We start from the raw sequence: 20,514 nt of genomic DNA, 5'->3' as shown, positions 1-20,514 counted from the left end.
CAGTCCTGCTGATCTACTTTTGATTTCGAAACTCACCTCATGTCCATGGGAAGGTTACTGAAAGCTTGATGCAGCCAAGGTTTGCCAACTGTTGTTGCAAAGAATAATTCACAGACCATGGTGTTCTGCTGCTTTCATCCAAAAAAAATGACCCCTGTGTTTTGTGCAATCTCCTGCTGCCTGTGCAGGAAGTGTTTTTTCTTTGGTACTCTAAACATACTAATTTTCTTAGCACTGTTGCTTTATTACAAGATGTATTACAAAACAGTAAAGAAGTCCACAGCAGCCTGTTGTCCAGAGGTAAGCCTACACCCAGCATCCTGCTGAACACCAACGTGGTGACTGCTGAACGTGTGCACTACATTTGCTCCTGTTTCTCTTAAAAACCTCAGAAGAATCCTACCACTATTAACAAATGAGGAAGAGCTGTGTGCAAATTCATTTCCATTACAGCGCCTTGCTAAAGTGCTGACATGTCTGAAATTTTTTTGTAAAGAACAAGTGCTTCTTTTCACATTTGAAAAAGTGTCTTTTGCAACTTGCATGGACAAGTAGTTTCTATGAATTCTCTGGAAATGTCAGTGTCTAACATGGATTTTGTCCATGCACTTTTTTCTGAAAGCAGATACCCCCTCCCCCCCGCCTTTGGTTCGCAGTCAGAGGAGAAGCACGCTGTGCTTTTGCTTTTGGCACTGCTGCTGCAGTGGAGTGGATGAGTGCAGAGCCCACTGTAAATGACCAAGCCCGCAGGACTCTGGGGAGCTGTATGCCACCAGTAACGTTTTATTGTGTGTGCCATTTGAACCACCTTCCAGTGAGTGCAAAACCCAATTTTTAAATTTTTTTAATTGTACTTGGAATTAACTGTTGCTGTGTACTAAACCCTCTTGTTACGAGCCCTAAATAAAAAGAACAAAGCACACACCCTGTGTTCTGTGAGCGTGCCACTGCTGCGTCACGTTCCTTGTCTTTGGCTACAGGCTTCAGCACAGCGAGGACAGGGACAGTTGCTTGTGTATGCAGGAGGCCAGCGCTCCCCCAGCAAAGGTACCAGCACTGGCATCCAGCTGCTGCCTTCAGCAGCTCCTCTCTCCACGTCTGCGTGATTACTCATTTCCCGCAGTCACCACTACTGTAACGCCTCAAGTCTCTGCTGTCAGAGCTGCTGATGATGATGCAGGGCCAGCCTGCGAGCACACCCCAGCAGCAGCAGAACAGAGCTGAATTCCCTGCAGTGCACCCCAGAGATGGCTGCAGCAACACTTACCAGCCATCAGCTGTTCTTGCATAAGCAGAGCTGTACAGGACCCTGTACACCTGAGGGAAGAGGCAGATGGAAAAGGTGAGCCTTCACACTGGGTCCTCTTTAGACCTGTAATTGGTGTGCACATGTTACTGGCACAGCCAGCTCTGACCCACTGGAAAGAACTGTGCAAAGCAACAATAAAAAGCAATTTTACTGAGAGTGAGCATATAAATGGTAACCTGTAGGCCATCAGATATCTGATCCCTACAGCGGGGAACCACTGCGGCCCTGAGAACACAAGGTGGGTTCTGAACTAATGAAAAAGGAAAATGGCAAGACAGAGGATTAAAACAGGTTATTAAATTTAACTACATCTTTATTGAATTGTGCATATTCCATTGTATAATGATCTATATTGGGTACTCTATAACGTAGTATTTCTTTTGTCCTCTCCCATGCTTAAAAAAGTATATTTATACATATATTTATATATATTTATAATATGGCAATGCTTCCCCCCCCCCCAACCTGAAGCTATCAGTCTAAAAGAGCTTTGATTTTTCTTTTTGGAAAGGGAAGAGGGGAGGCAATCCCACTGAAAGATAAAATGTGCAATTTTCTTTTTAAAGCAGTAAACATGAATGTATTTACAGCACTCAGTACAAGTTTGCTGCACAGACAAATCATCATTGCAATGACACTTTTTTCTTACATTTGCATCCCAGTATTATACAGAGTATCACCAGTGGCTGCTAACAATTAGTGTAAGCCATAAAACAAACTGCTGCTCCAGTTAATTTCTGGTCCACTGCAGTCCACTAGAAGGAGACCTAAGATTTGCAATTACTACTTCTGACAAAGCATTAAGTTTTCCTTTTAGAAGTACAAGCTTTTTAACAGTGCTGCACCAAATCAGCAGTAGGGAGCCTTGGGCACAGGTTCGTTTGCTGAACTGTCCTTTGCCTCTGCCCCAGTTACCAGCATTGTTAAAGACAAGAGATGCTCAACACCTTACCATGGTAGCCCTGTTCTCTTGCCAAACACCTGCTTCAGCTCTTCAGCTCCTGGCAACTTAGCCTCAGGAGAGGCTGGTGCAAGTGCGTTTTCGTACCTGGCATTTAGCTCTGAATGCATCTTTGGCGTCTTGGGAAAGGCAAGAGGAAACTACTTTCCACTGTAGGGAATAGTTCGTTCAATTCCTAATTCTCCTAAAAGACAAGTTGCCTTTAAGCATTAAATATGGGGGTTCCAGAATCTGTTACTCAAATTCCTTCTCACTCATTTCCCTCTGTAGATCCCTGCCATGGGGGATTGTGGATAGAGCACTAGTTCCCGTTCCTCCTGTTCTTCCAACTTCTCCAGCTCTCCTCACCAAAGATGATACACACTTCTGATGAACAAAGTGCTCACTGAGTTCTTGCCCTGTCGAGTGCCTCACAGCACCAAATAACCATCAACCCAAATCACTATTTTTCCCATGTTAGTGGCAATTACTTTTATCTACATCGAGAGGGAGATGCACGTGTTGTCACCTCATTTGCAGTTCAGTGTCTTAGAGGCTTTGTCTAGTTTTGAAAAGTTTGACTCATTGGATCACAATATTGGTGAGTTCTGATCTCTGCAACATAACCCTGGTTTTGTCAGTCTTCATGGGTGTATTTTTAATTCAAAAAGAATTCAGAAAGGAAAATTACTCAACTGTAAACAATCAGAAAGGAAAATTACTCAACTGTAGACAAACTTACAATTCCAAAATAAAAGCTTAAAACTCACCAGCACATTACAAAAACATCTAAGAGAAACTATCCCCTGTAGTATTAAATCCTCTCTGGTTTGGAGTCTGCTCCGACTGCACAAGGGAATGCAAAACTAAACACCAGGAGCCACAAATGTGCTTTGGGAAAAACATCTCCTCCAAAGACGTAAGACATCCCTCACCTCAAAATGAGGAACAGTTTGGAAAAGTACGTAACCTACACCTTAAGAATGAAAAAAGGAAAAAGAAAGCAAACCAAAATCACTTGTTCTGGCTGCATCCTCACTACCTTCTGTCAGGAATTTATATTGCTTTCCTGGAATGCAACTGATTTTAACATGACTCTGTAGTTGAAGTAATACTCATAGTAAGACCCACTTATTATCTTAGTTTGAATAAGAAGCAAATTTACCTGCAATGGTACCACTGAAGTAAACCAATTTAGTTCTATGCAGTTTTCTGTAATAAGCAGAAAATTTTTCTTTCACCCTTCTGCTGTTGAAATGGCACTTTTGGTTCCTTTAACTGTGAGAAAAACAATTTTAACTCTGAGGAAAACTGTCCACCCTTTATCTCTGAACTGAGTTGTCTGGTTGCCGAAGGGCACAGAAAGAAATCAAAAAAACTTTTAAATGTGCAAGTCTAGAACAGTAAATCGTAAAATGCACTTATTGAAAAAACTACTCCCTCTCCCATCAGACCTGAAACCAAAGTGATCCAGGTACCTTCACTTTGTTTCCCTGATGTGCGTGTCAGTCACTGTTGCCCTGCAGGAAACTGCAGAGTAAGTTCAGGAGAGGAGCTCTTTGGCTTTGAGGTCGTGCACCAAGTCAGAGCAAGCAGTGGTGGTTTGCCGCAGGAGGAAACCACTGCACAGGGCAACGCAGGAGCTTTCCTCTTCCACAGGAAATAACCAGATGAGACTTGTGCCTATCCTCCTGCCCCAACCACAGGTTTTGAAAGACTAAAGAGAACCCCGGGCATATCCACCTCAAACCTGTTACCTATGGTTTGTTTAGAACCTATGTTTGTTTGGGTTTTTTTAAATAATTTCTCCTCTAAGAACTGTGCTGATAGAACAGCCTAGTTTTTCCTTCCAAAGCAACTCCCCAAGACCTGAATTACAATGAAGGTGTTTGAGCAGACTAGCTCCCTGCTTTCTACACCTGTGCTGCAGGCACAGAGAAACCTGGTGGAACAGGAGGGACCCTGCTGCTCAGAGGTGGGTGCTACTGCTGCACAGCAGAGAGGAAATGAAGCCAAATCTGGAACAGATTAACGAACGCTGCTGCCTGCTCTTGGCTGCCTCTGCAGCAGCAGGGCTTTCCCTGACACTCGCCTTAACAAGCGTCAGAGGCCATCGCTTCATCACGTAACACAACTACAGCTCTACTCTTAGTATTTTAGGATCAAAGCTCCTGCCACCTTTGAGTTCAGAGTATGAAAGCTCAGCTCTCACATGCTGATTTTAATAGTGCCGAAAGAATTACAGCCCATGATTATAGCAGGAAGCTTCTCGCTGTGTGTTTGAGATCTGGCCCCTTTGTTTTCTGATTTAAATAAATATAATGCTGCAATTATGAGACCAGTGCACAGGGTGAAAAATAACTTAATAAGGCATAAATATTTACTGTCACAAAACCAGTAAATGCACTAGAAAAGCAAGTTACAATGAGACAGTCTCATAAACTGAAAAGGCAGCCAGGTTGTCTGAACCACACTGTAGCCAAATGTCAGTGCTCAGCTGAGAGGAAGTGACCTGTAGCCACTCCCTGTATTTCTGTGTCGCCACTGGCTTAGGAATTAAGTTGTAACGAGAAGGAATACAGGGTGCCACCTTTGCTGACGCTCAGTCTTTTTGCTGCAAACGTAAGAGTTAAACTTCCGTCTCCCAGCAAGCTGCGAGCAGCCTGCAGCAGTACGCGTGGATTCATTGATTAGGGAGAGATACGGGGAGATGAACTTGAGCACAGCAAAAGGAGAACAAAGCTCAAATGCCTCTGAAGAAATTGCACTCAAAACATTGCTCTGCTGAGTCCAAAGCCCAGAGGTACCCGCACTGAATGAACAAAAGAAAAAGGGCTGGAACTGACACACGTCAGTAGAGCTGTCTTGGGGGAAAAGGAAAAACAGACGGGGCAAACGGAATTCCCTGACTGCTCTCATCTGGGAGCACACGCTGCATCGGCCCAGACACATCTTGCCCAGGAGTAAGAGAAGGTGTCTGCTTACCTACGGCCGGTAACAGCGGGGAGTTACGACTGTACCTACGCACCTTTCGCTCCACTGGTGCGCAGGAGCCCCGGCAGCTGCGTACAGTACAAAGCAGCAGGAGGACCAATGTTGAAAATTACAGCACCCATGGACTGCAGTATAGCTTAACAATCTTCCTGCGAAGTTATTCACCAGCTACACTGAGCATGCTTAAAATCAACAATGCAAATGCTTTTAAGGACACTTTATAAGCACAAAAATAGTAGAAACAAAACTTTGTGAACAATTTGAAAGATACAAAAAAGTGCCTTTCCATAGCAGTGCTTTAAAAATGCACACAATGGTATATAATACTCTTATTGCTCAAAAAACTAGTCTGAAATATTAAAACAATTTCCAGAGGTGCTGAAACAGATTTAAAAAAAATCATATGAAACAGGTCAGCAGAGACAGCACCATTAATTTTTTCTCTTTTCATGATGCACTTTTTTTAAAACTATATAGGTATAGATGTGTAATTTTTCCCCTCTAATTAGCAAAGCTTTTTTCCTATTCATAAATTATTCACAAAGACATTTATTGTATTATTTGGATTTTTAAAAAAACACTTTATAAGAAAAAGGAATGGGGGACACTATCACAATATTTCTTAAATCTGTCAGCCTGAATTACTCTAACAAGAGATTAATTTACATCTTTTTTTACACGCTTGAGGATACTGTCAGGTCAAGCTCTTTCCTTTGTTTCACGCTTTGGGGGAAGGAAAGCATTTAAAGTTTGTTTTTAGAGAAAAGGTAAACAAACAGTAAAATCATTTGCCTTCTGAGCCTTGACAGTATCTCCATGGTGACGAAGAAAGTTGTAACAACCAGAGACAGGGTAGGTACAGTCCAGGTATTTCAGTTACTTCAAAGGCTGAGTACCACCACCCTGTAATGAACGTGCACGATACGTAAGACCACTGACGCCACCTACACTGCCTTATCCCAGCGTCCAAATACGCGGGGAAGACTGTACAATCAAGCTACTATCGTGAAGTACGAGAAAAAAGACTCTAGTACTTGATCAGGTGATTGACTGTGAATCGATGGCAAACAAAAAAAAACACAAAGCGAATACAACAGTCTACTTCCTATTCATATGGGTCCTTAAATCACATTCTCAGCAAATGTTATTGTCTTTCAGGCTTGTTTTTTTTTTTCCCAGTCTTCTCCATTGACTACTAGCAGTGCAACTTTGTAATTACCACCGCCTTCTCTTTCTAGAAGAGAAAGTTTCCCGACAGTTCCTAATGAATTACAAACCATACTTTCTTTAAATGTTTCCAGACACTTGCTTTTGTACATACATCTTACCAGGCACAGCCAAGGTGAGACTGTGCGCTGTGTATGTCTGTCTGAGAACGCAACGCTCTCCACAGGAACCTACCTGTTCATTCAAAGAGTTACACGTACAAGTGACGTGTCGGCGCGGGTCAGCCTTGTGGGTCGTCGTCGATGGCAGGAGTCCTGGCAGCTTTCAGAAGGGGTTAACACAAATACAGTCATCTTGAGCCACAGAAACAAATGATCGAGCCTACTATAAAGTTAGAATGCGTAATGGATTGGAATAATATCTATTTATCCTACTTACTGCTTGGACAAATAACTTTGAAACAATTTGTAGCAGTGTATATTTTTAAACTATTTGGAAGAGAGGGGAAGGCTCTTTATAGTATAAATATATTTCACTCCAGCCCACTATATATAAAATCTATTTTCTTCCTCAGCACATACTCATTTTCAGTAGTATTACGACCAGAATGTTTTGGCATGTTGCATCTGTACTTTTCAATCAACGGACAATGTTCAATGACAAGCAGAACACCTCAGCTCTGCACCATTTACCCACCACAAACTGCCAAGAGGTTTGTGGGTTCTTTTGTTTTGTTTTGTGGGTTTTTTTTCCTTTTTTCTTCCTTTCTTTAAAGTGCCCCCTACATCCTCATCTTTGTGATAAGATTTGACTAGTTACAGAGTCTGATTCCAGATAGTATAGTGACTGAAACAATAAATACGGTTCTACAAAAACATTCTGGTTATCTTCTATAATTGCGACGAAATAGATCACAATATATTATATACCTACACTTATAATACATGCACGAACATGTCTCACGAGGACAGACACTACAAAAACTTATCTCCCCCCCTCCCCTAAATGCAGAAAAAGTAAGAAAATGGGTTTTTGGTCCAATCCATATGTGAAGGATAAAAGAAATTGAAAGTGTAAGTCAATGCCTCTCTACCCACCTTTCCCAGTAAAACATCAACCCCCCCAAGCCCCCAACTCTTTAGGCCTGGCCGTGAAAGGGGAATGTCCTTACGTTTAGCCTTAGCTACAGTTTGAGATCACCTCTTTTGATGGGGCTGTCATCCATGTCCCCACATTCTCTCCAAGTGCACAAGATCACAGGTTGGCCGATCACGGAGTGGCCCACAAGTCACGGAGAGCACCGGCCCCTGGGGACTGACTACCAGTCCCGCGACAGCTTGGTGTTCTGATCCCTTTTGGGAGGTGCAGGGGGTGGTCCCCTCCGTAACGTTGCATAGCCGGATATATGACCGCCCCCGAAGCTGCTCGTCTTTTGCTGGTCAGCCAGCAGCTCTGGCGGAGGCGGAGGCAGGGCCATGTCGTCCATGGTGGCTGCGGGCTCCGTTCTGGACATCCGCGCAGAAGAGAGGGAGCCGTGCCGGGTGATGGATTTCCGCTGCAGCGTCCGGTTGAGGTCTGCCAGGAATCCCGGCTGAACGCTAAGGCTGGATTTGGGTGAGGTGGGCACTTGAGGGCCGGCCGACCCTGGTGGCTCTGTAACCTCCGCCTGCGTCAGGCGAGTGCTGTCGTTCCGCTTGGGACGTGTGGGTGGTGGGGCTTTTTTCACAGATGGTTTTGACCACGCCTGAGGCTGGGGATTGACAACAGCAACTTTTGGGGAGGTGCTGCCTGAAAACACGGATGGGATATCAACTGGTGGGAGAGGAAGATCTATTTCAGGTGGTGGTGGCGGAAAGTCTGAATCGGATGGCGGTGAAGGGAATTCGACCACAGGTTCTTTCCCAGACACACACGAAGCAGAAGCCTTGGCTGGGATTGCTCCTTGCGGAAGGACAATGGGCAGGCTCACCCCAGAAAGGTTGAGCTTTCCTGGCTTTGGAGGGGCTGCAGGAGGCGCTGACTCCTTGGAAGGAGACCCTGAGGGCTCTGGTGGGTGTGCAAATTTGCTGACAAGGCGGTCCACTGAAGGTCTCTTGGACTCATGGTACTCAGTGGAGGTGGTGGACTTGATGCTGGAGTTTCGCTGAGGCGTTGGAGGTGGTTTCTTCCCGCCGGGGCTTGATGTCTTGCTGGTCTTTTTGACTGGAGACCCTGATTTGTCAGGGGGGGGAGAACCTGCAGAGGAAGCTGGAGAAGGAGGTGGAGGAGGAAACACTAAGCTGCTCTCTGGTGGAGGAGGGGGGAAATCTGGTGAGGGTGCGGGAGCGGGCTGCCATTTGGGCTTTGCCTTCACTGCTGGAGGCGACTGCGGGGCCACGCTCAGCGGAAGGGGTTTCGGAGGCTGGGGCTCGGCGGCGGGTGGGGTGGGAGGAGGTGGGAACTGGCTAACTATCTGCTTCACCACCGACGGCACTGGGGACTGCGGGGATGGAGGAGGCTTCACCGAGAAACTCTGCTGCTTCGGGAACGTCGGCGGGGGCGTGGGGCCGGGGGGGGCTGGCGGCAGCGGAGGCGCCTGGGGAGAGGTGACGCTCGGCTGTTTCTTTATTGCGAGGGGCAGGGGAGCGGGCACGGCGGGGGTGGCGTGTGCGACCCCCGGCGATGCGGCCTTCCCTCCGGGCTGCGGGGGCAGGGCTGCCATGACGGGCTTTGGGGGGGCCTGGGGCGGCGGGGGGGCCGGCACGGGAGGAGGCGGTGGCAGCGGGGAGGCAGCGGCAGCGGCCTGGCTTATGTTTGGTTGGACCTGATGGATTTTGGGAGGCGGTGGCGGCGGTGTGAACTGCGGCACGGAGGGGGCACAAGGTGCCGGCTTCAGCTGCGCCATGGCCGAGCCCGGCGTGGGGGGCGGCGGCGGAGGCGGTGGGGGCGGCACGACGCCATTCGGAGGCACCAGTATCTGGGGCTTTCCCAAGGGCGGGGGCGGCGGGGGGGTCTGCTGAGCAGCAGGAGCTTTGGAAAAAGGCCCCCCGTGCTGGGCGGCGTTCTGCAGCCGGGTGATGGTGCTGTACTTGACAAACATGGTGGCGGGCGAGCCCGCGGACGGGGCGGCCTGGCTGGGGAGGGGCGGGGGCGGGGGGGGGGAGGGGGCGGCGGAGGGGGCGGGGGCGGCGGAGGGGGCGGCGGCAGCGGCGGGGTCGGCTGCGACGCCGTGTAGGGGGTCGCCGCTTTCGTCTGCGGGGACACCGGAGCTGCGACAGAGACGAAGGGCCGAGCTGCGGGCTCCGCTCGGGCCTGCGGGGAGGGGGTTTAGTGAAAGTGGAAAGGGAGGAAAGAAAAGAAAAAGAAAAAGAGAGGGAGGGAGACAAAGAGATTATAAAGTCAAGGTCTAAACGTGCCTGTCATTAACAATTAAGAGGCAGGTTACAGCATGCGGGAGGTATTAGCAAACAACGCAGCAAGAGACAACTGCGCACACTGCCGAGCGCGGACCGCGCCGGCTGAGCGGCAGGCGGCGTTCAAGCTGGCCAGAACCCACGGAGCCAGGTCTGCTCCACGCCAGGCTGGACGTCCGGGAGAAAACACACCGGCCTTGTCCCTCCTGCGGGGCAGGCGGCTGCGCCCGGTCAGAATCGCTGGTCCGTATCTCTGGGCGTTACAATGACCCAGACAGAGCACTCCCCAGGGCTCCACAGGCCATGGCAGAGGACACCGGGCAGAGCAGGAGACTGCAGACATCTCCGCTCGGTAGACTAAACTGCACGTGGCCTCCCAGAGCATCTGCCAAGCCTTTACGCTGGTCAGCTCAGGCCTTACCACTGGAATGTTACAAAATGGAGAAATCCTGAACTGCTCTATGACATGTGAAGAACGAGCTCCACACCAGAATACTACTGAGATCCTTCCACTCCACATGCTCTGATGCACAAGGCTGGCAAGAAAAAAGATTAGGAAAAAGAAGGACAACTGAGGCTTCCTAGGAAAAATTCCCTGGAAGGAAATGTTTTAGAGATCTGCAAAAGAAAGGTAGCTTGGGAAAGAAAAGCTATACATGCAACTATTACGTTAAGCAGAAAAAGAAAGGAAAGATGGGAAAAACTGACTAAGGGAAGGAGCAACGGGGATAGCAGCAGGCATTTTAGTCTATTCGTTGGGTTTTGCTCAAGTGAAATTGTTTCTCTAAAATTGTAAGCCTACATTCCTGTTAAAAAGATAATTGCATTACTCAAGTTTATAAACATCCTCCTAATACAAAGCGGTTCGGCTGCAAGCCAAGTTGTGAATTTCAGTGCACAGCATAGAAACATGCATTAGAAACGCAATACCAACATGGCAACCCACCACACTGGGTACCTATGCCTCATTAGTAGATATTTGCCACAAGTTAGCCCAGTTACGCTCATTTGCACTGTATGAGCAGGTTTGCATATCGCTTTGTTCTGAACACAGGTGCGCAGCGTTTCTGTATGCCCAGAACACCAAAAGGATTAGAGTCAGGAACAACAAACAGTGATGTACAACACATGGGGTGTACCTCTACCTGTCACATTAGGTCTGGAAGGCAAGAGGGTAACAAAGTTCTGGAGCTAAATCAAGGTGTTCACATAACAAAACAAGAGACAAATCCTGATCTCTTGCAAGTGTTAGTCTGTAAATTACCATTCTCCCAATCACCCAGGTTAATGAATTTTCAAGTAGCACCACCTGACCTTAATTGTGCCCTGTATAAGGCACCACGGGTGTGCTGAGCTTCACTTTTGACACCTGAGACAGCAAAAGGCAACAGGAAAAATAAAAGCGGCATAAAACAGAGGGAGACCAAGGCATAACAGAACAGCTATCCCCGAATGGGGAAACCTTGGAGAATCTTGAGTTTGTCACTTAAAGCACACACAGTGAGCACGTATTTCGATGCCAGTTGTAGCATCCCATTTGAAATGATGTGTTCAAAATCTAACACGCAAAACGAGACATAATGAGATCTTCACTGCCCAACTGAGAAGAATGTGAACAGACAAAGTATTCTTTGGGCAAACAACAGTCTTTCAACATATGAAGTGGAAAGATTAACTGCATTTTGGGAAAGGTGGGGTTTTTAATCTTAGATATATTTGAAACAGAGAGGAATCTTCCTCGTATCTGTTGAAGACTGTCATTTTCACAGCGAGCAAATTAAACACTCAGGGAAAAGAATATTTTGCATCTCAGGAGGGGGAGCCCCTGCCATCTCCACAGAATCAAATTAAATTTCCACAACCAGAAACACATTCAGTGATACTTCATTTATAAAAGAATTTTGAAACAGATCATTGTCCTTGTTTGTCTTTATAACTATGTGACATCCTTCTGTGTGCGTTGAAAAATTACTTATTGCATACTATCAATTCATATTTGTAACATGCATCTTAATGACTATCTGGAACTCTCACAAATGCTATAAAAAGAATAGTATCTTTTTTAAAAAACAACTATGCTTTTTCTTTTTAGCTGTTTTTCCTCAGAAAACAAGCTTTTGCAATTGAACTGTTTGCCATCTCTTTTCCTATGCCAGTTCCTTGTGGACTGGTTAGCAAATTTCAGTCAAATATGACAGACCACTAGAAATCTCAATGTATATTCAACTTAAAGAAATTGTGAAGTTACTGGCACCCGGTAAATGAGGGAAAAGCAGGCAGAACTCATCTGTTTTGAGCCTTTTGAGCAGTTAGCCACTGGCTAACCAGCACAACATCCTGGCTGGCAGGCCAGCCTCAATGTCATCTCCCTGCTGAGCCAAAGCATGCTCTGTTCTGCCCTGTTTGCTGAGGGAGATGAGACAAGGGAAGAGAGCGCTGTTCCAGAAGGGGAAGGGATGTGCTGGACAAGTCTTCATTAATTCTGCCAGTTGCAGCAACCTGCTTGTATGAAATTCCTAAGTCAGCTTTGTCACCAACCACCTCTGAACTGCAGACTACTCTGCCTAGACCAGCATGTCTCAGTATCACTGCAACTGCAAAAGATTTAATGTAAATTACAGTTTTTTCAACACTGTTGTTTCCTTTCTTGCTACGCAGTTTAACAGTTTCCAATGCCAGTCTGATTTGTTAGTTATTTAAGTTACTTGGGCCAGACCTGTACAGGATAAAAAAGCATATATTGTAGTTTCACTGGACGTAAATTTGTCACCAATTTACTCAGATTTTTTTAACATGGCTTCAAATTATAATTTTACACAGTTCATTTCATTTGGATTCTTTGGTAGTTTTAGGGCAATCCATTCACCTGTGTTACGCAGGAAGAAGAGAAAGATACCTTTTCTTGGATTTGTGCATAGAAAGAAATTCAAATTGATGAAACCTTGAAACATGATGGTCCTCAACAGGGCCACTACCTCACTGTGGTAAACTTCAAACTTTTCTGTAAAAGCTCAGAGTGTAGCAGCAAGACTTTCACATTAAAACCAAAACTTTAGGAAACAGTAACATTATAGTTCTCACAGCAGTACTCTTTCACCTCTGTCAGATACATGCTAGACAGACTCAAGTGCCCTATCTTTTGCACCTGCCTGCTCCTGCAGAAGTGATGAACCCTGTACACATACACAAGCCATCTGCTGATGAACATGCACCAGGTGTTGCACTCATGCAGTAGAAAAATTTGGATCACAATAGAGCAAGCTACATTCCTGGGCTGAGTACTATACTACTATTAGAACCAGACAATTTCCAAGACAGCAGGCACTGCAGAAAAGTTATGAATGCCAAAGAATGCAGCCATGTCAGTTTTCACATTGTGCCACATGTGCTTTCCTATTTGAAAATGTGATGCTGTGTCTTATTTTTAGATATTTATCTGATGTGCCAATGTCAGGTGTAGTGACCTCTGGTTTTAGTTTTAAAAAGCTTGCTTCTCCAGCTTGAACCCAGGGTCTGGGAAAGACTGAAAATCGACAACAGCGAAGACAGCTTCTCATAGCATCCTGCCAATGAACTTCCACACATAACTGCTGCAGTTAATACTGATGTCACGGCTGTTCAGGAATCTGGAAATTTCTCCGAGTCTGACAACAAACCAGCTTAAGTAACAATTCTGCTGTGTTTGGAAGTATTCCCCAGGAACTGCACCAGTCAGCTACTGCAAAAAGGACAGAACACTAACCAAACCACAACAGACCTGAGCCTTAGGCTTCAATGGGTTAAAATCTTTTGTAATTCTCTGCCCGCAACAAGAGATACCAAATCTGCCTCAAACCACAATTGCTGTCAATTTTAGTACTTTTGCTTTGACCACATCTATGGTTACTGTTTCCATTTCCACCAAATATAATAGAAAACACTGAGTAAAAACTACTGGAGTACTTCTCAGCTATATCTGCCTTCAGGTCTCAGTTGTTCACATCTTTACAATGGAAAGATGTGGCTAGTTAATTGGAGAAAGATCTCAGTGAAAGAATTTCATTCAACTTGTTAACAGCTGATCTTTTTATTTTGTCTTTATTCAACATTAGTTAATAGGATTCTATGGGAAGGGCTGTATTGTGCCTTCAAAGAACAGAGGACTTCTGTGCACACAAATAAAATCAAGAACAGAAGGTTCCAGAGCTGATTTCCCTGAAAAGTGATTCCTGAAAAAACAATTATATGGCAGCGTGTATCAATACCATAAAGTAAAAAAGAGAGGAAATTCCACTCAAGACAGAGGTGGAAGAGGTATCTCTCGTGCATTTTGTTGGGCGTTGGTTCTCAAACTAAAGTCTTCTTGTTACCTTGCTGGATTCCTCCAGTTGAGTGCCTCGTTTCCAGGCCTCGGAGAACATGGAGCTGACAATACTTTGGGAACGGACATGTCCAGCTGGCTGGGTGTCAGAAACTCCACTGTCGGACTGATTAGAATGATTTGATTGAGATTCTGTTTAGAAGAAAGTTAAGAAACAGTTAGCATATGTTTCTGAATACAGAGTAAAGTCGGTGTGTTTATAATGCAACTCCTGTGTGACATTTATTGGTCACACTTGTTAAACACGTTAGCCCACCAAAGGAAATTGTTCCCACTAACTACTGTATAAGCTGTAGCTCACATCCAAGCTGTTGCTGTCTGGAAAACACCACAGTGCAACAGATTCCTGGTATTAACCAAATCTGAAGCTCCACAAAGATGACAGCATGTCTGATATGTTGCAGTTGTATAGATTCTGAAATACTCAACGGCTCCTGCGTTTTGGGGGAGACTCCATTTCATGCAATGCATGCAGCCTGCTCTCTCCAGCACTCCTTCCCAGCACAACCCTAGAAACAGATACTGGACATAGGCTGAGGACAGGCAAACTACGCCAGCTGAGGCAGCCGTCTGCTTCTGACTGCTCAATTCCTCAAGGGAAGAGAAGGAATGATGCACATCCTACAACTAGCAAATGCAGATGATGCTCTGGGTCCACATGGTATCCTGAAAAGACAGCAGCAGCCACTGCCAGACCGATTTATCCAGCCTGGCACCTGCTTTCTGTGTAGTCTCAAGCTGTTCTGGGGAAAAGGAGCATCTAGGCTGGATGCTGTAGCTCTGGTAGAACGTGCATGGCTGGTAGGCTGTGGCTCAGCTCCCCTCGACTTTATCAGAAAAACACCCGCCCTGGATGGAGAAATTGTCAGTAACTGAGAATTTACTGCTACACCTGGCAAGCTGTTCCACGCTTGAAAAACATGGTGCCTTCCCCATTAGGCTGAATTTGCTTCCTCATTCTCACAGGCTACTTTCCGAACTTTTCCAATTCAGTAGCATTACTTCCTGCCCTGATTCTATGACAGCCAAGTAAACTTCACACAATAACCTGTTTTCAACAATGAAACTTGCCCCTGAGGGTTCAGAATAACCTGGCAGAGTGTCAGTCAGCTCTGAACAGTGAAATGAGAACCATTCATGAATTTTTAAACTGTTATGTGCTACAAAAAAACAGTCCCAGTCTTGCTAAGAGGTAAAGAGGAGCACATTGCTGCAGGAACACACAGTTTGACACAGGAACAGAAACAGTATTTTCAAAGTTTGTCTTTAAAGAGATTGTTTGGATCTTTGCCTTTGGACAGGGACTATTTCTCATTTTCCAATTCCAAATATTTCAGTCAACAAAAGCAGTTTAAGAGCTGCACACAGAAGTGTGTATGCATCATTAAAAAATAGATTTTGTTTCTTTTTTTCAGATAGGTGAAGACAGAGGCATCAGGAATTTGAACGAAAGTTTCCTCTTCTCAGTACCAGAAAAACATTCTCTTTTGGAGTTGAACAAGAAAGTATTATATGTTCCAAATGCATACACCACTGCAAGTAATATAATAAAATAGGTTTTTATATGTTTTCTTATATATATATTAAACATAAAGTCTATGCTTTAGACTAAACATAGCATAAAAAACCTTGAAGAAGCAGTCCATTTCCTGCAATAGTCTCTCCTGAGGTCTCCAGATAGAGATGATAAAAAAAGGTAATTAAATCTTTGTATTAATAGACAGATCACATTATTACCTGGTAAACTAGATGAGCTGGAGCCTGACTTGATACTGGAGCTAGACAAGGAAGTCCAGTCATACGCCGATTCTGTTCTCTTCAGTGCTTCTTGATAGTTCATGTATAGTTGCTTCCCATACTAAGCAAAATGACAAACAAATTTAACAACTGTACAGGCTGTGTACAATTTTCAGACTGTTGCGCTCCACCTCTGGCTTCTCTATTCCACCTTTTTTCCCCCCAAAAGAGAAGAAGCAGGCTTTTTGTTAAGGAGCTCAGGCAACATTAATACAGTGCAAATTTTATTTTATTTTATTTAACAAAAGCAGCAACTCCCTTCCCCCAACCTTTTTCCTTTATATTAGTGAATTCCTGAAAGAAAGAAAAACAGTTTACTTATGCTAGAAGAGATAGCATGAAGCAAGAAATGGGCCAATGAATAAACGAAGCCAACCTGGGGATCTTAGAAAACAATTCAGTTTTCTCAATTCTCTTCTTTTCCCATAAGCCTTCTTTTTAAAGTCTGTAAGGGAGCTGGCTAAAATCTTGCCATGATGTCTGTTAGGACTTTGTCACGTGACAAAGAGGTGCAGCAGAAAAAAGAGGAAAGGGCCCAACTACTGAATTATGGTAACAACAAAGCCTAACAATTTTGCTAGTGAATGAAATACGTAAGAAGATTGTGCAGTTCAGGTTCAGAATAGTTACAGAGGGAAGTCAGATTTAGCAGGTATTTTGCTACATAACAGATAATGACAACAACTCAACAACAGTGCAAGACTGCCTAGAGGAGGTTTACCTTAGCAATGCGGATGCCATTGATCCATTGGTGTAGAGTTCTTACATCATCACAGCAAAGATACTTGATATACTGGGATTTTTTCTGGATCTGAGGATGCTGCAGAAAAATTATTAATCCTCATCAATATTTTAACAGCTAGGGCTGCAAGGAAAGCCATTTATCTGTTGAGGTCTATACAGACAAACTTAATGCTGGAAGCTCCGCAATAGCCATCTGTATTTTGTGCCCACTTAAAAATGTTTGAGAGTATTTCAGGAGGTGGCAGTGGGGATTGCTTCATAAACAGATGCTCAGTGTGTCCAGTGTGCACTGATTCCAGGTTTGAAACACTAAGAAAGGATGAATCTTTCACTATTTTAGTATTTAGTATTTCTACCTACCAACACAGTCTTCTGTACCTGCAAGGCTCTTTAGAAATCTTTAAACTATCAAGCCAAGCAGTCAGAACAGTGTCAGCTTGTAAAACCCTCTCTTAAACACAAGCAAGAGTCTGCCAATGAGTAAAGAGTTGTCTCCTTTCACTGATCTGTGGACTACCTCACTCGAAGGAGGCAACTAATATTTCACCTTCCTCTCCCACCAAAACAAACTGGAGGAAAACACACATGCTGGTCTTCTCTGCTTTTGTACGGCTTGAGTGAGACACTCCACAAATGACAGGTTGTTAGGCACAATTCTGTCTGCAGTCTGTAGAGCCTTCAAGGTCTACACCCTCCTGACACAAGGCTATCGTCTAAAATACTTGCTGCTCCTACATGCATGTATGAAAAAGAAAAGGTGCTGTATTTATCAATTCAGCAGTCATGAAACAAATGCATATTTTTGAAAAATCAGATACTGGAAATCATTCTGGATGGATTATCCAGTTGTTTCCTGTTTGTGCTGTAGAAGTTATATGTCTTACAGCTGTCGGGGCAACTCTGAATACTCAAATTCTTATCATTTCCTCTGTTAGCTTACAATTCAGTGACAGAGTTTTGTAAGATGATCATAGGTATTTAAGTTTTACTGAACACTGCCTGAAACATATCGAAAAACTTTTAATCTCTTTTCAGAATATTTTCTCCTGTTGTCTTCCAAACATAATTATTTCAAAATGAACATATTTATCTCCATAAACAGAATATATATAACTAACTTCAATATTATACAAGTTGGGGACTGAACTGTTGGGGAGCAGCACAGAGGAAAGGGACCTGGGGGTCCTGGTGGACAGCAGGATGACCATGAGCCAGCAATGTGCCCTTGTGGCCAAGAAGGCCAATGGCATCCTGGGGTGTATTAGAAGGGGTGTGGTTAGTAGGTCGAGAGAGGTTCTCCTCCCCCTCCACTCTGCCCTGGTGAGGCCACATCTGGAATATTGTGTCCAGTTCTGGGCCCCTCAGTTCAAGAAGGACAAGGAACTGCTTGAGAGAGTCCAGCACAGGGCCACAAAGATGATTAAGGGAGTGGAGCATCTCCCTCATGAGGAAAGGCTGAGGGAGCTGGGTCTCTTTAGCTTGGAGAAGAGGAGACTGAGGGGGGACCTCATTAATGTTTATAAATATGTAAAGAGTGACTGCCATGAGGATGGAGCCAGACTCTTCTCAGTGGCATCCAATGATAGAACAAGGGGAAATGGATATAAGCTGGAACATAGGAGGTTCCACTTAAACATGAGGAAGAACTTCTTCCCAGTAAGGGTAACAGAACACTGGAACTGGCTGCCCAGAGAGGTTGTGGAGTCTCCTTCTGTGGAGATGTTCAAAACCCACCTGGACGCGTTCTTGTGTGATCTAATCTAGGTGGTCCTGCTCAGGCAGAGGGATTGGACTAGATGATCCTTTGAGGTCCCTTCCAATCCCTAACATTCTGTGATTCTGTGTGTGATGTTAGATAATTGTCTTCATTTTTCACTACCAGCCTCTAACATACACAAATATAACAAAGAAGAGTCTACAGATGCACAAAAAATTACTTTGCTAACAAGCCATCTTTTTTCTGGACTTTTTAAAAAATTTGGCTATATAGAAATAAAAGAACCTCTCAGAAATCTAACATTGAGGACCAAGGAGCTAATATTCTATACTAGCATATAAATGTTACATTTAACAATAGCACAGCACCTGTCTTGCACAGTAAGGCTTCAAGACAAGCAAAGGAAGCAAACATGTAAAGACAAATCCATTCTGGACTTCAGTGAGAATCTATTAACTTCTATTAAAAAAAACTGTATGGCTTCTATGTGTCGGTACTAACACAAAACATTGATGTAACACTTTTAAGAACTAAAGAAGGCAGAACTCAATCCTGCTTAATATGGTAATTTGGTGATTCATCAGTTCTACACTGAAAACTTTGTCTAAGTTACCTGACTAACTCTACCCCATTAATTTACTTAAATAAGCCAAGAATGGACAATTTAGAGACATTAAAATTTGACTTTAACGTTTTCATGTCCTCCTTTATACTCAGAATGGGAATACTTTTTAAAAAATCTACTTAAATAAGACTTAGTCTGGTTTACTCTGTGTGGTCAAGTCTGAAAAAATAATTCACTATTAACCTGTCCAAATGATGTGGAAAGAAACTGACATGTAAGCAGAAGAAATCAGTTTACTTCGAGGAATTTATTAATACCTACAAACACTGACATTTTTGCTTTTAATTGCATTCAATTAACTGTGCCAAAGACCTATAAGAACATGGGAAATACTTCCAGTTTCAGCTGTATGCTTTCTCCCTTAATATCACGTCTCGTATTTGATATTCCATGTCTAACTCTCAGTGGGTCCAAATACATATTGTCCTGTCTATTGGAAGACGAAATTCGTTTTTCACATAGTGGACAGGCAGCCAGACACTCCAGCCACATAAAACATTCTAATGTACTGATATAAGCAACACCACATGAGCCACAGATCAGGTAAGGTAAGAGTCAAAGGAAAACTGTAAGTCCAACTATAAGCATTTCTTGTTACTTGCACCATTTTAAAATCCTTGAAGACACTTTAGTTGCTATGAACACACTGTGACAACCTGCTTTAAAATAGCTTTGCAGCTAGCTATCCTGCAGGAACTGACACCACTTTGAACATTGTGTGGGAGTCAAGAGAGATTGGAAGATGAGTTGATGCAATTTAAAGTAACTTGAAGTACTCAAGTTATTAATGTCACAGTTTAAGATCAGGCCACTGCTGTCATAACATTTTCTGCTGCTTGTTGCTTCTACCTGTCCTTTATACTCTGAAGTTTCTTCCTTTACAGCATCGCCTTTCTCTCAGGTTGGGCAATATGGGCAGAGATGACTCTGTAATACCAAGTAAGCAATGCAGCCACAGCTATTAAACAGCCAAGATCCATTCTTTGGCTCCCTACCTGAAAAAGCATTCTGTGGAAGTATTTCTGCGAGACTGTCCTGTACTTCTAATTTTTCCCTAAGCAGCTTATAAAGAAAGGCCACTGTCAAAGAAACCTGGAGTGCTAGATGAATCCAGTAAAGCTAATCTTCTGCTGCTCTCTGTGATCTTTTTTTCCTCCCCCACCACGCAATCTGCGGAAGGATCATTATTTTTTTTCAGGGTGACCCGCCTGGCTGACGAGGGAAGGGCTGTGGATGTAGTTTTCCTGGACCTCAGTAAAGCCTTTGATACAGTTTCTCATAGTGTTCTGGTGGAGAAACTGGTAACTGCTGGCCTGGATAGGCACACCCTCCTTTGGGTTAAAAACTGGCTGGATGGCCGGGCCCAAAGAGTGGTGGTAAATGGGGCTAAATCCGGCTGGAGGCCGGTCACCAGTGGGGTTCCCCAGGGCTCAGTGCTGGGTCCAGTTCTGTTTAACATCTTTATCAAT

General features: G+C 44.3%; 1 protein-coding gene across 1 annotated transcript in view; it reads right to left on the bottom strand.

Annotated features, from left to right (window-relative positions):
• Window positions 1–7,728: 7,728 nt before the first annotated feature.
• The window catches only part of RAPH1 (Ras association (RalGDS/AF-6) and pleckstrin homology domains 1), a 64,463-nt gene continuing 51,677 nt past the window's right edge, over window positions 7,729–20,514 (bottom strand). The window contains 5 exon segments of the mRNA XM_086615887.1: window positions 7,729–9,549; window positions 9,552–9,701; window positions 14,152–14,294; window positions 15,900–16,020; window positions 16,681–16,779. Of these exon segments, the coding sequence (XP_086472013.1) occupies window positions 7,729–9,549; window positions 9,552–9,701; window positions 14,152–14,294; window positions 15,900–16,020; window positions 16,681–16,779 (2,334 nt within the window).

This window comes from Tauraco erythrolophus, chromosome 8 (genome assembly GCF_009769465.1).
Source record: "Tauraco erythrolophus isolate bTauEry1 chromosome 8, bTauEry1.pri, whole genome shotgun sequence".
Classification (NCBI taxonomy): Eukaryota; Metazoa; Chordata; class Aves; order Musophagiformes; family Musophagidae; genus Tauraco; species Tauraco erythrolophus.
This window is presented reverse-complemented; position numbering and strand designations above follow the sequence as displayed.